This window comes from Ictalurus furcatus, chromosome 28, assembly GCF_023375685.1.
Source record: "Ictalurus furcatus strain D&B chromosome 28, Billie_1.0, whole genome shotgun sequence".
In the NCBI taxonomy this organism is placed as follows: domain Eukaryota; kingdom Metazoa; phylum Chordata; class Actinopteri; order Siluriformes; family Ictaluridae; genus Ictalurus; species Ictalurus furcatus.
Window position 1 is genome coordinate 18,443,266 of NC_071282.1, and position 23,447 is coordinate 18,466,712.

Consider the following 23,447-nt stretch of genomic DNA (forward strand, 5'->3'; position numbering starts at 1 on the left):
ATTTAAATCTATTTTCATGCAGCGAGAAGTGGGAGCGCAGCACACAGCTGAGAACGCTGGCGCGAACCTGGCCTCGTTTGATGAGGACATTTGCTTAAGTGTCTTGCCTGTCAAAACAAATAGTCTGTCCCCCACCTCCTCCTCTCTCTCTCTCTCTCTCTTTATCCCTCTCTCTCTCTCTCTTTTTCTCTAAAAAGATGTCCTCTCCAGTGCAGTAAATTTTTCCCACCTCAAAGCCAATTTGGTGTCTGGGGTTAAGCAAACACCTGTTTCCTCCAGAATCCTCCCGAGGCCTCGGCAAACAATTTACACCACTAACAAGCGCAAAATTACACCTGAGAGCGACGAGCATTTTTTCCCTTTTTACTCCTGGACCACGAAGTGTCCGAGTCAGCCAGATCGTCCAATTTACATCAGGATACGTAGCTGGAAAGGGACACGGCTGTCAGGAACCGGAGTAATGTTAGCTGCTCATGGAATGGGTTGCATACAGTTGCATAGTGTATAAATGCGTTGTTGTGGTGTTTTAAAAAAAGAATAAATAAATAAAAAAAAGGTCGAATAAGATACTGTACCCTGCCGTCCATGATTGCTTGGTTGAATTTGGTCATTTAAATAAAATTTTTTTTTTTTTTTTTTAAAGCAATTCAAGTACAATCGAGCAGTAGAAATCTATAAACCTTTAGGGATTGTGTTTGTAAAGCAAACTAAAGGACTCTCAAATACTTTATTCTTTTTCCTTCGGAGCATACGGTAGACATTTGTTTATTTATTTGTTTGTTTATTTACGAACTATATTTAAAACTTCCAATCAAGTCCACAGTATACCAAATTGTACGGATACCGCAACCCACAGCTCGACCTTGTGCAAGAACAATGTCACTCGTAAAACTCGCGTCCTCTCTCAATTCAAACATTCAAGGAGTGATGTGAATGGATTTGGATTCGTTCCATTTAAAAGAAAAAAAATGGTACAAAAAAATAATAATAACAAAATGAATAATAACGCACTACTTTAAGCTTTAATCCTGAACTTTATAACGTTTCATAACGTTTCAACCAGTCCCGCACATTTGGAAAGTATGACACTGTGTTCGAGTTGGTTCTCCTATTGGGAAACTGCACTCAAATACCCAACAAAGTTTGTTTTTTTTGTTTTTTTTTACAAGTGGGAAACATATTCTAGATGACAGACGAGTTTTCATACAGTATAATGTGACCTTTTTATCTGTCCGGCAGTGAGAATCAGTCAATTTGGCAGTCATGATGATGATATTTTTAGTGTTTGAGTTGTTTCTAAATAATCGTGTGATGAGAATTGGGTCAGAAATGTTTAGGTAGGTTATGGTGTCATGCTGAAGGCAACATTAAAAGTTTCAAAAATGAAAATATACCGTATACATACGTATTGTTATTTATCCAATCGGCCAATTACGTCACAGCGGCGAAATGCAAAAAAAAATCCAGAGCTTCAGTTAATCTTCTCATCAAACATCACACTGGGGGTAAAATATGAACTTAAACTGCCGCATGGTTGTTCTGACAGACGAGCGTTTTGAGTATTCCAGGAACAGTTGATCTCCACACGCAACAGTCTCCAGAGCAGTGGTCACCAAGCCTGTTCCTGGAGATCTACCTTCTTGAAGACTTTAGCTTCAACCATAATTGCGCCCACCTTACCATCTAATCAACTAAAAGAGGTGTATTAGATTTTGTTCGGAGATGAAACCTGCAGGAAGGTAGATCTCGGGGAACAGGGTTTGTGTCCACGGCTAGAGAGTTTACACAGATCGGTGCTATAAACAAAAAACATCCGGTGAGCAGCAGCTTGTCAGTTGCAGAGGCAAGAGGAGAAAGTCCGGTCTGGTTTGAGGTGACAAGAACGCAAGTAACCACTCTTTACAACCACGGCGAGCAGAAAAGCATCTCAGAACGGGCACCCGTGAAGCCGAAGGTTAGAAAAGCCCAAGACGTCTGTATAGTTTAGGTGAGAAGTGGAAAAATATTAAAAATGTGAAAAATATTAAATAAATAAATTCAACAGTGGCATTTTTCAGCTGTCATTTCCGTATAATTAAGAAAATGAGATTTTAACATCCCACACTTTCACTAGCATATTTATGTAATTAATCTGTCTGGCATGTGGGGGCTTTTTTTCGGAGGGGGGGGGGGGGGGGTAAGGTTTTTTTTTTTTTTTTTTTCCTAGTCCCTGATTTTTCACATTTTCATTTGTTGTTGTTTTTTTCAGTCTGTCCGTCAATCTCTCCTTTAGACTCCAAGAAGTGATAATGAGGGCCATTTACATGCATCAATACCCCCGAAAAGCCTGAGCCGACTACCAAGAATAATCTCAATATTTCCAAATGTCTAATTTTTTTTTTTAAATATATATATATATATATATATATATATATATATATATATATATATATATATATATATATATATATCTTTTCAGATTCTGGATAAAATCCATTTGAAAACAAAACACATGTACAGGCATGCACGCAGGATTGAATGCATTGATCCCCAGTGATCCACTGACCCCGGCCTATAGGTCGCTTGTAGAGTAGCGCAGCACGAATGCGATGCCAGGCGCGAGCGCGTGCAGTAATGCGCACACGGGAATGTTCGATTCTTCATGCTCGGATGCGTTTAAATGAACTCGGCAGTCAGACGTTTGTTACCAGCGTGCCCGTGTTTCCTCCGCCGTGGCTGAAACACGGCCCTGTGTGGACGTCGGGATTTAATCCACGTCAGTACACACACCGGGTTTAGGTTTCATCTCCGGTGGGATATAAACACAGGGACGAGGTCCAGACCGTCCGTGCACATCGTCCACAATTATGGACGGACAATTTAAGGCTGTTTTTGCGAAAGAATTCAATCACATCCAAATCACATATTAGTGTAATTTAATTTCTAAAGCATTATACTGATTTCTTTTGCTCTCCAGACTCTTTGTCAGTGTCAGTGTAGCACGGCTCTCTAGCGTAGCTTTAATTATTTCAAAATTAAATGAAAAGAAATGGTTCCAGACTCCAGTGAGTGCCATAGGTTGTTGTTTTGTTGTTGTTTTTTTTAAAACTAACGTTGTTGTTGTTGTTGTTGTTGTTTATTTGTTGCTATTGTTCAAAGATGATCATTTCTATCATTTCAGTCAACAGTAAACATGAAACATTTCAGTATTTTCATCTTTGTTTAAAAAAAAAAACAAACAAAAAAAAATCATTTAGTTTTATTTTATAAAATGTTTAATTCCAGGTTCTTGTTTTATCCTGTATCAGTCATACTACTCCTGCACATCCATTTACTTTTTACACAGGTCATATTTAGATATTTAAAATTCAACACGCAATGTTATACCTATTTTTTTAATCTGAAGAATATATTTATTTATTTATTTATTTATTTATTTATTTATTTATTTATTTATAAATTATCCATGAAAGGATTAAACAGCATTCCGCCGTTGCTCTCGTATCCCAATGAGTTGATGATGGATGTTCCTGCCATGTGGAGCGCGTTCTTGATGCAGGGAAAATAGAAGATAAAGCTGGTTGATAAACAAATGCATGCAGTATCACTCGTCTCCTTGCCAAGAGCAGATGTACCGCTTTCACAAGCCGTTTGGCCGACGACTTTTCCCATTTAACCTTGCGGTGTCACCTAGCAAACGCGTCCTGCATAAAATCACAAACAAGGTGCCTGCTTGCAAAACATGACACTGGTACCGGAGAAGTGGTGCTCGAGGTTTCATAAGCTGTTGAGTAACCGAATGGAATGTTTTGTAACATAAAATATGTACACAATATATTAAAAATAGCTAAATAAGCCGGGGGAAAAGGATTAGAGCAGATTTGTTTGTGCATTTTTTTTTTTAATCCGTTTTTAGTGTGCGGAGGTGTTTTTGTTGTATAATTTGGCAGGAAGTTAGCGCAGAGGAGTTTGCGAGACAACGTTCCCTTAACATCCACGTTATTCGAACCAATCACCAATTAGTATAGAAATCAAGGGCGTAACCATGGTATGGACATTGGAGGGGGGGGGTCCTAGTCTCCCCCCACATCCAAAATTCGATGCTTAAAATTCGCATATTTAGAAAATTTATCAACGAACTTGCGTTGAGTATGGGTGCAACCAAGTGTACAGTTGGAGGGGGGGCACACACACCTATTTTCCCTAACAAACGGAAGTATATTAAAAAGGATTAGACGATGAAGAAAAGACAGATCTGTTGGCAGGGTTCATTAAAGGGGGACATATAGAAAATATTTTGTACTGTAGATTGGGGGGACAGATTGGTATTTCCTCAACATTGGGGGGGACACGACAACACCCCCCCCCCCCCACAAAGAATGCGGGGTTACACCCATGATACAAATTCTAATCTAACTGCTGAAGCCAGTCTGAGTTTGTTATTGTTGTTGTTGTTGTTGTTTACAGTATTTACATGAGGGGGGGGGGGGGAATGAAAAACTTATTTATTTATTTATTTATTTGTCATTTATTTTAGCGGAACTTGCGGCACTTATCTGGAAATGATTCGATAAAAAAAAAAAAAAACCTCCATGCTAGTGCAGCACAACATGGTTTAGCAACAGTACTCAAGTAAAGATCACTGAACATCTTGTCCTCTTGAATACACAATATTTGTCGCTGAGCCAAGAAAAGTAGGAAGCCGTGCGAGACGGCGAGGCGAAGAAGCGAAACGCTGCCAATTCGAAGAAGAAAAACAAAAGACGGGTGAAACCACACTGCAAGAATTTTTTATTAACAAAACGCAGGCTAAATAATTTAGCTTTTTGTTTTTCACTGCTTCTCGCAAACACTGGAGATTTTATATACTATGCTGAGTATGATGGAAAAATTGGGAAATTGCGGCCCATTACAGTCAATCAAACCCCAGACTACAGAAAGGCTTTTATGGGCTCACTGTGGCTTAGTGGTTAGCACCTCACGCCTCCAGGGTCGGGGGTTCGAGTCCCACCGTGGTCCTGTGTGTGCGGAGTTTGCATGTTCTCCCCGTGCTGCGGGGGTTTCCTCCGGGTACTCCGGTTTCCTCCCCCGGTCCAAAGACATGCATGGTAGGCTGATTGGCGTGTCCAAAGTGTCCGTAGTGTATGAATGTGTGTGTGTGTGAGTGTGTATGTGCCCTGCGATGGACTGGCACCCTGTCCAGGGTGTGCCCGATGCTCCCTGGGATAGGCTCCAGGTTTCCCCGTGACCCTGAAATGGATTAAGCGGTACAGAAGATGGATGGATGGAGAAAGGTTTTTACGTGTACTAGTTTTGTGAATTCAATAAAAAGTTCCTGTACGCTTTCTCATGACATTTTGAGAAACTTTACTCGCACATTTAATCCGCCATTTACGCCTCACTTACTTTTGAGCAAAATCGCTTATTTAGTATCGTAAACATTTGTAGCTCCGCCCCTCAGCTCTCGGAATCAATGACGGAGCTCTGACGCTGGAGACTCCTTCCATGAACGTTTAATGCCACCGTTCCAACGATTATACAGTAAAATCTTTCTTAAACTTTCTGTTTACGTAGAGCGTCCGTGAATGAGCTGTTGCTATAGGAACGATTTGCAGCTGACCGACCGAATTGGAGAATTACTGTAGTTATAGATTTGCACTTACCGGATAGATGTGAAATAAACTTCTCCTTACGGACAAACTTTACCATTTCAATGAAAACATTTCCTGAAAACGTGATTTTGTCATGAATTCGACGTCATTTGAAGCAGCTAGCGTGCTGACATCAGGCTAAGAACTGCTAATATGGCTATCGGGTAGATCTTTGCAGAGAAATCTGCCTAGCTACGTTAATGTAATTACAGTAAATTATATTTTAGCGCAGACACTTACCTAAGAAATGGGCTGTTTTACTTGCAATTTACTTGCCCATTTATTTGTTAGAAGTCAGGCCATATTTATATTCATAAATTATGGAACAGACCTGCTCTTTATTATGTCCAGGAAGCTCCATATGGTCCCTCTTCAGTCCTAGCACCTTTTAAAATAAGTGTAAATTACAAACTACGGTATATTGCAGAGCGAACGGACTGATTGCGAGCCTGCTGTGGATCCCAGGCATCTTTCCAACACCAGCTGTGACCTTCTGCTTTCATTAAGCTGCAGGATCTCGGCTAAAGATGATAATCATGATTAATCTGATAAATATGGAGGTGTTCAGTAGTCGGTATGAATTCACGAGTAATCAACTTGTTTCCGTGACACACCTGCGATGCGTAAGGAAGTCTAGGAAAGTAAAGCAGCGCGTTTTCGCTAGCCGCTCCCACGTAGCGATCATGTCAGCTTTTCATAATGAGCTAATTGCCATAGCTAAAAGCACGGCATCGGATAATGTGTCATTTAGCACGCAGCTGTAACTCTAGTCGGACCGTAAATGTATCATTTATTTCGTATTTATTAGGCTGTTTGTAAGCGTAGCTGAATACACGAGCAACGCTAACGTTATAATGGTGCTTTAATACATGCTAATTATGCTAAATAAAGCGGTGTATCAGGATGGAGTCGAAAGGGTTTTTCGCGTACACTTTAAATCACTACGCCGGGAATTTATTCCGATTTATTCAGTCTTTATTTTACAACCGCGTTCAGGGCAACAGAGATTTCACGTTGGGCCGTATAAAACGTGAAAACCCGTATTAAAATAATGAATAGATATCCATTCTCACTTATGACGTGATTTATTTCTGTGCGGTCACTTTTATTAATCGGCAGCCCAAAGCCCAGCATGAAATGTAACTGCGTTCAGCATTGACCCGCTTTATTTATTTATTTATTACTATTATAACCGATAGCATGGTTGAATGAACGATTGAGCAGAGTAGACGGTGCAGTAAGTCAGTCAGTAAGTTGTGAGAAAGGCAGCTTTAAAAATACACCTTTAACTCTAGATCTTCTCACCTTTTTATACGTGTTGTATCATTTGACTTTTGTTTTCTGAGCTGTTTATTTTTATTTGAAATTTTCAAATTACCCGCGGCTCTGTGTGTATTGTTATTATTATTATTATTATTATTATTATTATTATTATTATTAGTCATAGTATTATTAGAATTCTTTCAGTACTATTATTTTTTTTTATGTTTATTTTATTTCAAACATTTACTTGCGTATATTTATACTCTCCTGAATGCACCGTGTCATTTTACCGCAGTAGAGCGTATCTGCTCGTCCATCCCCACGAAGGGACTTTCGTCAAAAGTCAAAAATAAATAAATAAATAAATAAATAACGGCCTCTTCCTGTTCCTCGAGCTTCCGCGTGGGCGTATAAACCTGTAGAACAGATACTGAAGGTGCTTTTATTTATTTATTTATTTATTTATTTATTTATTTATTTATTTATTTGTGTTTGTCCCTTTTTGTTTCCGCTGTTTGCTCTTAGCCCAGTGGTTCAGGACACGAGTGGACGGCTTAAACAAAGCTTTCTGGAGTGACCACGCATAATGAATTCACTGCTTTTGAGGAGTTACGCATCTGCATTGTTCTGCAGTCACATATGCATAGAACAGACACACACACACACACACACACACACACACACACACACATACAGTAGACGCACACACATCATGCTGAAACAGTGGGCGGGTGAATTTATCACTGATCGTTATGCTGTGAACGTGTAGGATGTGCCGAGACAAGACACAGTTAGACACGTACACTCTCACATATGTAATATAATGTAAAGTATGCATCCTGTCAGGATATTGGAAAGGACATAAAGGACATGATCAGCATGACTTGCAGCATGATTTGCCTCTCTCTCTCTCTCTCTCTCTCTCTCTCTCTCTCTCTCTCTCTCTACTTTATACACATGATTAATCTCCTCTTGTATGCACACACAACTAGATTTGGAAATACCGCATGTCTACACAAACATGCTGAATAATAGAACAGTTTCGAGCTCTAGAATTTTTTCTCTCTTTTCACAAATGTATGAAATAGGGGTGTAATGCAGCACCGGTATCTGTAACTGTGACTACGTGACGCTCCAAACGTTCGCATCTGTATCCGTATTTCTATTTAAATCCAAAGTGGGCGTGGTCTAACCCGGAAGGGTTTGTTGTTGTTGTTTTTTGCCCAGAGAAAGACTGGAAAACACCTAGATGTAGAAATGGCAGCAGTGTCACCGTGGTTGTGCCAGTTCCTCAAACTCAGCTACATCTCTCCAGTTCATACACAGTCTGAACTAGAGATGTGCGCAGGTTTTTAAATCTCGTTTGCGCTTCATTAGTTTTGCTTGTACGTGCCTGCGATATCTTCTAACCAGACTAGGAAGTTAGTAGAGGTCCATACGTCTCGGTTTGTCCTGCAAGCTTTATACTCATGCCTGCATGACCTTGTGTCCTGCGGGATCTTAGTTCCAATGGGATGTATTTCTTTAAAACTATCTGCCTGTGTAGGTCCACCTTGTGCTGCCAAAACAGCTCTGATCTGTCGAGGCATGGACTCCACAAGACCTCTGAAGGTCTGCTGTGGTGTCTGGCACCACAGACGTTAGCAGCAGATCCTTTAAGTCCTGTAAGTTGCGAGGTGGGGCCTCCGTGGATCGAAATGGTTTGTGTATCCCACAGACGCTCGATCGGATTGAGATCTGGGGAATTTGGAGGCCGGGTCAACACCTTGAACTCTTTGTCGTGTTCCTCAAACCGTTCCTGAACAATTTGATGTAGATGTAGGAGCTGATAGAGGGAGATGGACAGATAGAGAGAAGGATGGACAATAATGATCGTAAGCGGGCATGGATTGGGATATTGAACTGGCCAGTAGAGAAGGATTGAGCTGGTGCAGAAATATAGAGACCATATCTCAAGATTCAATCCACACAAGAGCTGTAAGAATCAGAAAGCCAGATTGGAATTTGCAACAAAATAAAAATACAGAGACGACCCACAAAAGTGCTGGAAACAAGATGAACCTCTACCAAGGCCAAAGTGTGGAGAAAGAATGGATCTGCTCAAGATCCGAAACATAGAAGCTCATAAATCAAGCATGGTGGAGGTAGTGTCATCAATCTTTATTGATGATAGAACTCGTGATGGTAGCAGTAGAATCAGTTCAGAAGTTTACAGAAACAATCTGTCAGAGAAGTGAATCTACTCGAATAGGGAGAAATTTCATCAAGCAGCAAGACAACGACCCAATCGCAGTGCCAACACAACAAAGGACTTCATTAGCGGGAAAAAGTGAAAGGTTTTAGACTGGCCAAGTCAATCATCCGACCATAAACCCACTTGCTTACAGTTCTTGTAATCAATAGATATGCAACCAAATAGTAAGTGTTATTTACATAAAGACTATCTGTCCCTATACTTTTGCTCATCTAAAAAACATTGAATGGTCTGCCCCCAAAGGTGCCATCTAGATGTAAATATGGGGAAATGAGACCTGAAATTCCGATCTATCATCTCATATTCATCTTTTGCTCTCAACCACAGATGTCTTCAATGTATAGCGAATTGGCCTTGCTGTTCCAATACTTTCAGAGGGGACTATACATGGTACAGAAGGATGGATAAAAGTATTGTAAGCTGGTAGAGGAAGACGGATGGACAGATGGGGGATATCTTCCCCGGCTGGACATTGAGCTGGTTTAGCGTGTATAAAGGACAGATGGAGGGAGGTAACAGTAAGCAGGCTCTAGAAGAGGCTGGGTGTAGGGATAGTGAGATGATGGAGAATGACAAACAGAAGGGTAGTGAGGATGGATGGATAGGGATTGGGTAAGGGAATAGGGAGATGGTAGGGTTAGATGGATGGAGGTATAGTAAGATGGTAGAGGATGGGAGTGAGCTAATGGAATGTGATGGATTGTGAGATGCTAGAAGAAGAAAGATGAATGGAAATATAGTGAGTTGGTTGACGTTTATGGATGCAGAGAGTGAACCAGTAAAAGAGGATGGAGGAAAGGATGATGGATGGACCAGTAAAGAAGAGGATAAAAAAGTAATACAGAGCTGAGAGAGAAGGGTGGACAATGGGCTGGGAGAAAATAGACAGATGAAGAGTGAGATAATGGAGGAGGACGAATAGAAGGATCATGCGCTGGTAAAAGAGGATGGGCGGATAGAGGATGGGTTCATGAATAGGAAGATGCTAGGGTTAGATGGTAAAGGAAGATGGATGGAGGGATAGTAAGCACATATAGAGGATCTACCGATGGAGGGATGGTGAGCTCAAAGATTGAGGATGGATGGAGGGATGGTGAGTAAAGTGGATTGGTAGGGCATGAGAAAATCAGACAACCATAAATGGGGTTCGAAGAGAAACTAACCTCGTTCCCACTTCTTTCTTTTTTTTTTTTAACAGAGACCACGCTGAGCAAATCCTGGGATGAAGGTCATCTAAGCTACAGTGTTCAGCATTCCAAACCCCATGGTAAAGTCCCCACCTCTTCAGCTCAGCCCGGTGATTTATTTCCCTGACATGGCCTTAATGCTTTCTGAGTTTTCCCATACACCATAGAGGACGTTCTGGCAAATCCAAAACTCGTAAGATCGCGGACTTTGCACACCCTGTACTCTAACATTATCCAGTCAAAAGTGAAAAGAGTCATCTGTAAACGACTTCTTCTGTTATCCTACTGCTAGAAAAATATGGCGCCCTTGTGTGAATCCATTCGCATGAGTTTTCGAGTCTTCTGTATTCATACACTGGTGAGAAAACAAACCATTCATCATGCTTTTGTTTTCTGGCTCGTATAAATAATGCAGTGGAGCTCGGCTAAGTGCATCTGTTTGCTGTCACACGTCTAACGCGTCCTACCGTACCCAGCTGGCCAGATTTTGTTCGTTTGTTCACTTGCATTAATCAGTTCTCCGTAGGCATAGACGTGGACCGGATTTGCACTTTGGGTCCATTTTACACTGACAGCAGATGCGAAATGAGGACATGATCCTTCCTACATCACATTAATGCATTTTTATTATTATAGAAACCTCTGTAGGTAAGTGTTACCACCGACATTTTATGTTTTCTACCCTAGAGCTCTGTGGCTGAACTATATATTTCAGTTATAAGGTAAGTTGCTTGTCATTGAGCTGTTTGTGATTAGTTAGATTGTTTAATTATTTTATCGTCAGAATGTCCTGGTATAGTGTTGGCCATGGTGGAATAATGGATGCAAGCTATCAAAAGGTTTAAGAAATTGGAAAAACGTACAGAAAGACCTTGAAAGATGCATCAACAGTAATATAGCCAAGTTAAATCAATATTTTCTAAAAAATGTTCTTAAAAAGTCTTTATATTCACCATTCCCTCAAGTTTCCACTCCCTTGACATCCCCTTGCTCTCAACTTTCCCAATTTGCTCACCTTCCAATTCTCTCAACTTTCCCAATTTCCTCAACTTCCAATTCATGAACCTCCAATTCCCCCACCTTCCCCTTTTCCCTTGTCCTTTCCCATTCCCTTGACTTTCATTTTGTTTTCTTCTTCTTTTAAATTATATTCTGTTACATTTGACCAAAAGGTAATGTTTTATAACCAGAGATTACTGGGATTTTAATATTTCAGGGAATCCAATGAGAAACTGTCAATCACATGAAACTCTGATTTTCGAAGATCCAATGTCTTAAAAACCCGAACTGGCACAATAAAAACGAGTTTATTTATTTATTTATCTATCCATTTATTTATTTATTTATTTAAAGGGCAGGCAAATTGACATAGCTCTCAGAAACCTGTGATGCTGAAAACTATGATGTTTATCATTCCCACAATTTATCACACCATTACACACCATTTTCATCCCATTTTCCCAAAGTTATTAATATAAAATGCACATTTTTTTTTTTTTTTTGCATCTAGGTCTGCCAGGAAAGCCTATATCCCTGCAGTCATCCATATTTAATACATCTCTATAATAATATATGGCAGTAGTAATATATGACTTCTCTACATTCATCTCGACGGAATTCTATAGTGCAGCTGTCCATCATTAATTATTTACGGGCCTTCGTTCTTACTTATGAAATGGATTTAATGGCGTAATAATGCACAGCATTTATCAGCATTGGTCGTTCAACCTTATGATCCTGGACTCATGTGTATTTATTCGTGTATGTATGTGGGTGTGTGTTTTGTGGTACTACGTGTTGCGACTAGCCTGGGTTGTCATGTACTGTACTTGAGGATAAATAACACCCTTGGCTGAAGGATTTAAGAGGCTAAAGCTTTTTCATTACACTTGGTTTACACATTTAAAACATTCCGCTACTAAAACAATGCACACAATCTTTACTCTGTGTTGCTGTTAGTGCAACATAAAGAGGTGGAGAAGAAAAAAGAAAAAAATCTATACATAGACCTCCGCCGTCCAACATCGTGCGACCGGGCAATTACAAAGCACTTTCAATGGAAAAAAAGATGCAATTACTGAATACCGAAGCCTGATAATTCGCTTCATATTCATCCGTCTCAAGGTTTCCTTTTCTTCCTTTCTATTTGATTTGATTTGATTTTCCCTCTCGTTCATCCACGCCGCTCGCATGATTTGAACATCGGCCTGAAGCAAACGGTCAGCTATTCAGTGTGCTTTGCAAATCATTCTTTTCGGGGTGAATGCGTGCGATCTCTGCGCGCAAAACCCGACACGAAGGTCAACATGACTACCTGCATACTGAAGCTAGCATAAAGAATGTTTTTGACATTTTATAATACGGCTCTGCATCTGATTCTACACTGCTTTCGACCCGAGATACTGCAGGACGACGTACTCTGACCTGGCCGAATTACTTATTTATTTATTTGTTTGTGTGTTTGTTTGTTTTAGCGTTTGGCGTAAGTGCTGCCGTGTTAGCGGTGTTATTAGTTCAGCATCTTTCTTTCCCACCTCTCGGTGTTAACTGCTTGCTCAGTGGTAATTACATCTCTTATCCTGTCTTAAAGAGACACCCCCATGCCTTAATTAAAAGGCTCTGCTTTCACTCGGCCAATTCCTAATCAATTAGCTGAACGATAAAATATGTTGACTAGTGTGCTGACAGCTTGGCTTTACTCACTCACTTCGACATTCTCTCACTGTGTGTCTCGCTTTCTCCTAGGTCAGGCAGTAGCATACAGAAAGAAAAAAAAAATGGGTGGCGAGCCCAGAAGGTATTTATTTATTTATTTATTTATTTATTTATAATACATAGTGGACATTGATTAAAATGATCACACAGAAACGACACTGACGTCCTACTTTCCACCATTTATAATGTATTCGTTGACAAATAATAAAAGGTTAACGCTTTACAATAGGTAATTAGTCTCCTCAATTTTTTTGCATTGGTTTCCCATGGGTTTTTTTGGTTTCCCATGGGTTTTTTTTTTGCATTGGTTTCCCATGGGTTACACTGTAAAACCGGATAAGTTCATTTAACTCAAAAAATTTGAGGAAACTAATTAGCTCCAATTTTTAAGTCGATAAATCAAGTTCTTTAAGCCAAATACAATTAAATATAACAAAAATTGAACTCAAACTTTGTAATTTAAGTGTATTTGGCTTAAAGAAATTGATTTATCAACGTAAACATTTTGAGGTAATTAAATGAACTTATCCGGTTTTACAGTGTGGGGTGGGAACAAGTCACATGGTAATGGGCTGGAGCTGAACACTGCAACATTCAGCACATAAATACATAAATACAACAAATGCGGTCTTCTCGCCTGACATCAGTGTCTGACCTCACTAATGCTCTCGTTGCTGAATGAACAAATCCCTACAGCCATGCTCCGAAATCTAGTGGAAAGCCCATAAAAGAAATTATAACAGCAAAGAGGGACGAAATTTGGAATGAGATGTTTAACAAGCACATGTGGGCATGATGGTCTGGCCTGGTGTCAACTATGAACGTTAAATAATGTGGTGTATTACTTGTGCGGTGGTTCCCAGTACAGCAGTAACGATTTAATCCATATTTAAACCCCATTGACCAATCTATCAATCGAGTAGTTTCTAGAAATTTCCCACAGATTTACAAGTTTTGTTAAGGTCGATTATCTTCGACGCCAAGCAGCCAAGCACGTTCACAGCACAGCTGATTTAGCCACACGAACCACATTTAGCCACAGGACTAGCATGAATAGAATCTCTTGTGTAAAGACTCCTGCCAGAGATTTACGATGCACTTGTTCATATCCGGCACAAGAAACATCTCTCCAATTTCGGTTTTGGAATGATCATGGTGACACCACTTATCCAGGACGCTTGTTTACAGCAGAACATCCGCCGCATAGGTTTCTAAGAACGTGGTCGAGTTCTTTCGTCTTTAAGCGTCTCAAGCGGCATTGCCGCCATAGCAACGATTAGTGACGCTAAGTGTGATGGCATTAATGCAATGTCCTTTGCGATTGAAGTGTCTCTCTACTGGAAATGAGAAATCCTTCATTTAGATGTGCGGTAATGCTCTAATATGGTGTGAGTCGTTATACAAGGGCTCTTTAATAGTAAACGCTCCACGGCATTCTGGGAATCGCTTCAGAAGCACGTTGTAGAGGCTCTATGTAGAATCTCTAAATGCAGTTTTATTCCACTAAAGGTTCAGTTATATAAAATTCTCTGCTGGCAAAGAAAAGTTCGGATAAGTGATTAGCATGAGCAAATTGTTAGCTCTTGTTTAGCGTGAAGGATGCTTGACTAGCTTGACTAGCGTCATGTCTGACGTCTGGCTTTTTCTCATTTTTTTTTTTTTTTTTTTTAAACAACCATGTCATCAGTCATCAGAGGGTAAATAAAAGTCTCTGAAAGTCTGTGCAAACTATTCACTTTCTGAGTTAACATCTCTAGCCTTGTAGCTAGTCTCTGGTCCGATGAGCTTCATTCAGCTTAATCATGTACAGTACATAAATGTGTGCGATTGAATAAACAGCAACAGGGGTTCCACTACAGAAGCTGCGACGTCGTTTCATGTTCAGAAAACTAGAGTCGCTGAAATAAAGCCAGATGTTTATCAGCTATAAGTTGATTTTTTTCCCAAGTCCTCGGTACGGTACTTTGCTGGGTCTGCATCTGGACCATGGTGTGCCGTTTGATAACCCATGGTTATCTCGGTGGTTCCCACAGGTGAACAAACTGAAGAAGATACTCTTTAATCCAATGCTAAAATAACATTAGAGAACATTGGAAGAACATTTCTTAGTTCCTCTAAAAACCTTGTGGTCCATGATTCTTCAGACATTCTGCTTGGTACGACAGTAAACTCAAAGACCACTAAAAAATTTCCACTACGAAGATTCTTTCACGTGATGAAATATTTATGGTGGGAACGTCAGGAAATGGTTGGGTCTTCAGGAAACATGGTCTTTCTGTGAAAGGTTCTCTTTTGTGAAGGACCAGTTGTATTTCGGAGCGTACGTGTCTCCCATCTCCCTTAACAGTCCCCGCTAAGCTTCCTTTCGTTTTTGGGTCCGGTTTTCCTTTTCTTCCCGCTCACTCGTTTCCCAGCTTCCCCATTACGAGCAGTTTGTTTGATCTTGTAAACATCTCTTCACATGATTTAACGTCTCTTTTTTCCCCCCCCCCGACCGCATTCTGTGCTGGTGTGTACTCATCGTGGCGGTGGCTCATATTTCTCATTTATAATGGTTATTTTGCGATTCTCCGCGCTCCTCTCGCCGCCTACTTCCTGCTGAAACATCACATTCGTGGACGAGATGAGCCACTTCCTCACAGACCTGAATGCAAATTTAATATCACCTTCTCCCTTCTGTCCGACGTGCGCCGCCTTAGTCAGTATTTATTGGTCTGAGGAATGAGGATTTGTTTGTTTGACAAATTTTCAGCGCAAGTCGATTTCGCCGCGGTCTTTTTCAGACATGCAAATGGGACAAGGCAATTTAGGACTAACAAATTCAGTCCTCTGCCTCTATTTTCCTGTTTTAAGCTTTTTTCGAGCTCATTTAAATATCTCAGGGAACCATTTGTGACTTTTTAAACAGGTTTAATCACAAAACGCAAACAAGCTAATCCTTAAAAATGTGAAAAGTCTCATAGTGCCAGCATCGCTGTATTTTATCATGTTTAAACCACAGGCTCTGAAATCCCATAGTGATTTCCATGTGCACTGAAATCCCACAGTGCATCACTTAATTGATGTCACATACCGTATGGTTTGTGATTTAGGACGTGTCCTGTTCGATAGTATGACTTTTGCAATGGTGTCTACATGGCCTATGTAGTGAATACGGTCTATGTTTTGGGACGCATACAGATTTGACTTATATTGATATTGATACTATACTATAAAACGAATAAAGTGCTTGGTTCGGGACACGTCCACAATAGACTGATGAGACACTTGCAGTGGTGTTCTTGACGACTATATAGTGAATATGATTCATTAATTTGGGACACAACCATGGTAGGTTGATTATGGGTTTGTTTTTTGTTTTGTTTTTTTTGGGGGGGGGGCTTATTTAGTGGGCAGAATGTTTAATTTATACTTGTGATTGTGTTTATGTGGCCTACCTAGTGAGTAGAGTGTGTGGTTTGGGACACATCCACAGTTTACCGATGGTGAGACGCTTGTGATGGTGTTCGTGTGGCGTATATTGGTAATAAGGTTTGGTTTGGGACGCATCCACAATGGACTGATTATAGTGCCATGTTCAGGATGGTGTTTTAGTGCCCTATATTGTGAATAGACTGTGTGGATTGGAACATGCCCACAGTAGACTAATTCACAATGGTTGTTAATGTCACTGCACCATCATATAATGATGAGCAAAGAATGTAGGGTACAAAATCCTTCCATTGGATCCTGAATACTATTCTGTACATTCGGGGGGGGGGGGGGGGTTAATATAGAGAACAGTAAAAAATAGCGACATTTCAAATACTAAACCAGGCCCTGTAAATCTCACAAGGCTTCATTTATCGTCTATTTCCGATCCTGTAGACGTGCGTGAAGCGATCAGCACTTGGGTAAGTGTTAGGAGACAGATTACAGCAAAAATCTGAACAGGCTGGAGGTCCATGAGGACTGAGAGCAATTTTCTCCACCTCGCTCCATAACAGTCCAATGGACTTTGGCTTTTCCTCCATTTTACACGGTCAGGTGCTCTTCGCTCGGCCCTGAGGTCATTTCTCCTGTAGTTTCCATCAAAGGGATGTGTCAGTAATCCATCATCATTCTCACGCTGTGGCAGACGAGTCCCTTTAGCACGGTGTCTGCTCGAGTTTTAAGGTTCACACGGGACCCAAAAGGCTCGGTCTGAAAACATACGAGCTCCAGAAATGAAAACATCACACTACATGGTACAAATACCGTAAACTAAACGTGATCATCACGTGATTTTAACCGTCACATGCAAAGAGAGGACTGCAGAATTATTGGCACCCTTCGTGAAATCATAAAAATGAGCAAAAATACAAATATTGTGGTTTCATGTGAACAAAATGGCAGTGAGAGTAACCTAAATGATGCAAATTAGGGGTTTTTTTTCCGAGTTGTTCCTTTGGGAGAGCCATTCATATTAATAGAACCATTTAGAACCCTTTTAGAACTCATGTAGAGAACAACCATATTCATCAACGTTGCTTCACATGTTTTTTTCTCCCAGACTTCCTTTCTTTTGTTCATTCATTCATTATGTTTTAATGTTGATGTTCTACTATTTTATTTATTTATTATGATTATTATGGCCTTATTTGTGTGTAGTGATATTTAATTATATGTAATTATATATAATGTACATTCTGCATTTGATTATTTTTCACTTTGTTTCTTTTTGTTTGGTTGTTCTGGTTGTTTGGTGTTGTTGTCATTAGTGGTTAGTACGTTCGCCTCACACCTCCAGGGTCGTGTGATCGATTCCCACCGTGGCCCTGTGTGTGTGTGCGGAGTTTGCATGTTCTCCCCGTGCTGCGGGGGTTTCCTCCGGGTACTCCGGTTTCCTCCCCCAGTCCAAAGACATGCACGGTAGGCTGATTGGCGTGTCTAAAGTGTCCGTAGTGTATGAACGGGTGTGTGAGGGTGTGTGTGATTGTGCCCTGCGATGGACTGGCACCCGTCCAGGGTGTACCCCGCCTTGTGCCCGATGCTCCCTGGGATAGGCTCCAGGTTCCCCCGTGACCCTGAAGAAGAATAAGCGGTATAGAAGATGGATGGATGGATGGATTATACTACCTTGATAAATTTACTTAAAAGTGTCAAACGTAATTATTTTGGTGTGCAATTCTGACCATTCTTTTAAAGCGTGCCAATATTTATGGAATTGATTTTTATTAGTGTTGCATATGCTGTTTTTTTTGTTTGTTTGTTTTTTTTTTAAAAGGTCGCTGTCTAAACTTTTATCATTGTTTATAATTAAGCAATATCGCACAAGCAAGAGTGTACAAGAGCGTACTGAATATTGGCACAGCTACTGATATTCAGTATAATCGCTGAATTATCCAATCAGATTAGCGGACTGTTGTATAATATTAACATATAGTATATTGTCTCTTCTAACGTGCTGTGTTTGTGACACGTAGCTAAGTCTTGATTATATTTCACTTGTATTTTGTTGATTTTAGTTAGTCACGTATCGTCAGGTAGTGTTACATCAGCTAGCTTTTAGCTAGCTTTCGTATTATAGCTAGCGGGTTCCTAGTTAGCTAACACACACTTCCAACAAGTTTTACATAGCGCTTGTATAGCTACAGAAGCTAGCTTCCTAGCATAGCTGCCTGTCAGTTTGTGCCAAATTAGCGCACTAAATCTCCCCACGGAAATAATGTCTAGCAATCTGTAATTACAAGTTACACACACCAAAGTATGTCCTGAAGTGTTTGATTTCTCTTACACTACAGCAATCTGCCAAGACTTATCATTTATATCTGTTAAAGAACATGAGTATACTTTTATCCGTTTACAGTTACAGTTATAAACGTGTGACGCGCAGCTGCACTACTGTCAGTGCTGCTGTTGCTCGAACGCTGGTGAGTGGATAACACTGAACCAGTCGAAGCTAAAGGTGATCGATACGCCTGCAGGTGTTTTATGGGAAATTGGAGAGCAGTGGTTCAGAGCGGAGACTCATTACAGAGTCACTGCAGAACTGCTTAGTGATTAGTTTAGAGCACCGCCGTGGCCGGGAGAAAAAAAAATCAGTGAAATTCCGTAATGGCTTTTAGAGGCCAGGGTTAAATGTTTGTCTATAGCATGTGACGTTATCTCGTTATAACATCTCGGCTAATCCGACGACTCGGCCGCTTCAGCGCCGCAGTCACGACAGCGGGTCTCCAAAACGTCTCCGAAAGGTTTTAGATTAGCATTCGTCTCACACGGAAGATGAAACATCTATGGAGCCTGGGAAAATATTGCCTTTTTCATTTAACAGATTCGTTTTGTTTTTTGTTTTTTTTGTTTTGTTTTTTTTGGTGTTGTTGTTTTATAAGGTTTATATTTTATTTGGTCGTCTGCCCTTTATAAATCCACGATGAAAAATAGATTTATTGCAGAACAAATAAAAAAACAGAAAACAAACAAAGAAAACAACAAGAAGGGGGGTTGTTAGACTTTAAAAAAAAAAAAAAAAAAAAATTCCAAAAAGACCTACATGTGATCCTTTAATTTACAGAACAAAGAACGCAAATTATTGAAACATTATGTGCAATATAAATTAACTGTATATTTGATTCACTTTAAATGGTTTAATTTCTGAACTTTCCACCCACCTAGAACTTAATTGGGGTTTTTTATATACATATTATATTATATTATTGTATGTTAAATTGTCAGCTGTTGATTATTTTCCTACGATTGCACATCATGACGTGTTTTACTCCTCTTATAATAACTGAAGTGAAGATTTAATGTTTAAAATATGTTCAAATTAAAATACGTTTACTAAATGATGACTCTAAATTAAGGACTCTGAGGACCATATGTCTCCTGTATACACCGTGTCTATAAATGATGTATAATTTATATAATTGCAAATCTTTTTTTTTTTTTTTTTTTTAGCATCTCATCATCGATCAGTGTCGTCAGCTGATAAAGAAGACAGAAATCTGTCAAATTCTCATTTTATTCGCTTTATTTCAGACTCACGAGATCGAACATGAAGTGGCTTTAGTTATACCAGGAATCCATGATGCGCCTCATGCTCATACACCTCATGCCGCTCATTCCCATCATGTGCCTGTAGTTCCGGTACTGTCCGGGACCGAAGTACCACATCCTGCCTTTGTAGTGAGGGAACTCGTACATGAGCCAGTGGCCGTCCATCACGTGGCACGACATGCAGCCTTGAGACCAGCTATAACGATCCATGAAGGAGTCGCAGTCGTCAGACATCTCCATCATCTGGCCCATGAAGTTCTCCCTGGGGTAGATCCTCATCCTGTAGGGGCCGCTGTGCTGTTCAAGCAAAGGCACACACACACACAGGCTATAATTCTGAATTTTAGTAATAATTCTATATGTAGGCCTACATCGGTTTTAGAACTACTACTAGAACTACTAGAAGGAACGATTGTTGACATTTTTAAATGATCATATCGTGCACTAAGACGTTTATTAGGAAGCAAGAATTTGTGAAATGACTTTCTATTAGTTTCTATATAAATAAAAAAATAAAATAAGGATAAAAAAAATAAAGATCTACAGTGATTTAAATTATAATACTTTCAGTTCAACGAATTAAATTCAGAAATTGGCGTTTACAAGCTTCAAGAGAAACGCTCACGTTATTTAAATTAAATCAGTGAAATGAAATGATTCAAGCGGTATTTTGTAGGCAGAAAAAATAAATAAATACCGTTCAAACGTTTCCAATTATCAATTTTAAAACCATACGTAAATTCAGGGACTCTAAACGGATCACGTTTTGTGAATTCCCGGAGCACTTAGCACGCTTAGGATGTTTTGAATTCTGGATTCCGATTGGTCAGAAGGTGTTGATTCATGGTCTATGACAGGTTTATATTAACGAGCTTGTTCTGATATGTTATCAGGACGTTTCTATAGTAACCGCTCGTTCACAGAGACTCGCGCACTGGATGCTCGGATTAAAAAGGTTCACACGGTTTTAGAAGTCTTCCGTAAGGAGACGTTTCTGGAACGTTTTGGGAAGGAGTCTCCAGTGTCAGCCCTTTGTAAGAGTCGGAGGTAAAGCCGTAACTTTGCAGGACGGAGGAGGTTAGGCTTTGCGGTTTCTCGGTAACGTGACAGACAAGCTGTGTGGGGTTCCTTTTTTTTTTTTCTTATTAACTTATGAATTAATAAGCTGTTTATTAATAAGCTGCTGTAACGTAAATGAGAACAGGAAGAGGAAATAAATGACGATGTTTTTCCAAAATATAAGGGACATTAAATGATACCATGGGGATCCAGCGGCAGGAGCGGATCCAACCGTTCATCCCCCACGTGCCGATGTAGTCGTTGTACTCGCCCTTCCTGAGGAAATACTGGTTGCCCATGAAGTTGGGGCGATCGTACACCATCCAGCAGCCGCTCTCCACTCGGCACGAGTAACAGCGGTTCAGGTAGGCGGACATGTTGGGGCAGTTGCCGCTGCTCTCCCAGGAGCGCCCCATGAAGTTCCTGTCTTCATAGAAGATGATCTGTTGAGGGAAAAACCGTACAAGTGGTACGTTATTATTCAGTATAAACAATTAATCCAGATCTTTTAATGCTCTTCTGATCCCGATGGGTCAATTAACAGCTCTCAAGCAGCTTTCAACAACAAGTAGAGCGAATTTATTCCGCGCTTCTTACCTTTCCCGTGCTCATTTTGGCTTCTTTCCGTTCCGTTCCGTTCCGTTCGTCGGATCCGTTCCCGCCCGTTGACTGACGCACAGTTCTGCCTCACTTTAACCCCCTCGCATTTATACCTCGTCCCGGCCAAAAAGACCCGTGCCTCCTTTTGTTTAAACTCCTGAGCCAGCAACATGGAGCCGTAGGGCTTTCTGTACCATACAAACACATCAGACCGCGCGCTTTGGACCGCACGCTTACAGCAACACAATACGGCGGTGTGCTTGTCACAAGCGTTCTTTATGCTCTTTACATCTCACAGGCGCTTTATAAACAGTACTGCAGACTGCATGCATCTTTGTCACAGGTTCGTTTGAACAGATTTATTCGAATCGTAGCTACACTGAACTTTCATAACACGTTCATAAGCACTGGATATATAACTCTTTCACTTTATACGGCTATATAATGTAAACTGAGATTACAGGCTCTGTGTAGTACACGACTTGGTCTTGGCCGGAATGAGAGAAAGTACACCGGGCCTAACGTTCGTGACACCTTCATAAGCGCTGCGTAAACGTTAGACGAGTCGGGACAGCAGCGGTGTTATGCACCCCACGACTGTTTCGACAGAAATGAGTAAAATCCGTAGAGTAGCTACGTCGGGCCTTTATAACGCGTTCATAAGCATTTTTAGAAGGATTGCATCAGGTGACGTTAGAGGATTTATGTAGCTAATACATGACTTTTTGCATTAAAGAGAAAAAAAAAAGAGTTTTCATTTATCATGCTGGATAAAAACTGTTCCAGTCTCGTTTTTTATGTAAATATCATTTTTATTTTTGTTTGCTTTTTAATTAGTAATCATTTATTTAGAGGGTACCTGCATCGGGCCCTCATAACACATCCATAAGCGCTGCATACACATTAGGCACGTCATTAGAACACGTGATGTGAGATTAAGTGGTGGGTCAGTGGTTAAAGGCTCTGGGTTACCGATCAGAAGGTCAAGAGAAGGTCAGAAGGTCAGGAGAAGGTCAGGAGTTCAAGCCCCAGCACTGCCGAGTTACCACTGTTGGTAGCTCAGGTGTATAAATGAGATAAATATAAGTCGCTCTGGATAAGGGCGTCTGCCGAGTGCCGTAAATGTAAATGTAATAATCCGGTGTAAAAAGCGACGCAGTTAGATGCTAAAAGTCTTCTAATTATTCAGATTTATTGCGTCGTTTCAGTTTAAAGTGGTTGTTTGTTGGTTTGTTGGTTGTTTTTGACTTTATTTAGTTGGGTTTTTTTTTAAGTTTGATATCAAGATCTCCAAAGTGATCCGAGGCAGATCGGCGTGTACGTCAAATACGACTGGAATTAAAAGATCGATAAAAGACATTAAGTGTTTATTGCAGTGTTACAAAGGAATTGCTTTCAGTAATTTAATTTATTCGAGGGAGAAAACCAAGCGGGAATCAAGCTGGTGTGTGTGTGTGTGTGTGTGTGTGTGTGTGTGTGTGTGTGTGTGTGTGTGTGTGTGTGTGTGTGTGTGTGTGTGTGTGTGAGAATGTCCTCATTTCCAGTAACATGAAAGATTACTTACGAGGCTTTTTTTCTGCCACTCGATGCAGTTTTTACACATTTTATAGAAGAAAAAATAAAAACAAGAGCAAAAACATTTCCCTTAAGTGCATACATTTAGGATGAGAGTTATTTTTGCGTGTTGGTGCGTTTGTGTAAGGCGTGTGTGTGTGTGTGTGT

At 40.3% G+C, this 23,447-nt stretch overlaps 1 protein-coding gene across 1 annotated transcript; it reads right to left on the bottom strand.

Moving 5' to 3' along the window:
- Nucleotides 1–19,946: 19,946 nt before the first annotated feature.
- LOC128603320 (gamma-crystallin M2-like) lies at nucleotides 19,947–21,897 on the bottom strand. The gene is made up of 3 exons (XM_053617628.1): nucleotides 21,723–21,897; nucleotides 21,326–21,606; nucleotides 19,947–20,363 (listed from the first exon to the last, which is right to left on the bottom strand). Exons 1-3 carry the CDS (start codon nucleotides 21,895–21,897, stop codon nucleotides 20,076–20,078), a joined length of 744 nt encoding a protein of 247 aa, XP_053473603.1. The 3' UTR covers nucleotides 19,947–20,075.
- Between the last annotated feature and the right edge of the window lie 1,550 nt (nucleotides 21,898–23,447).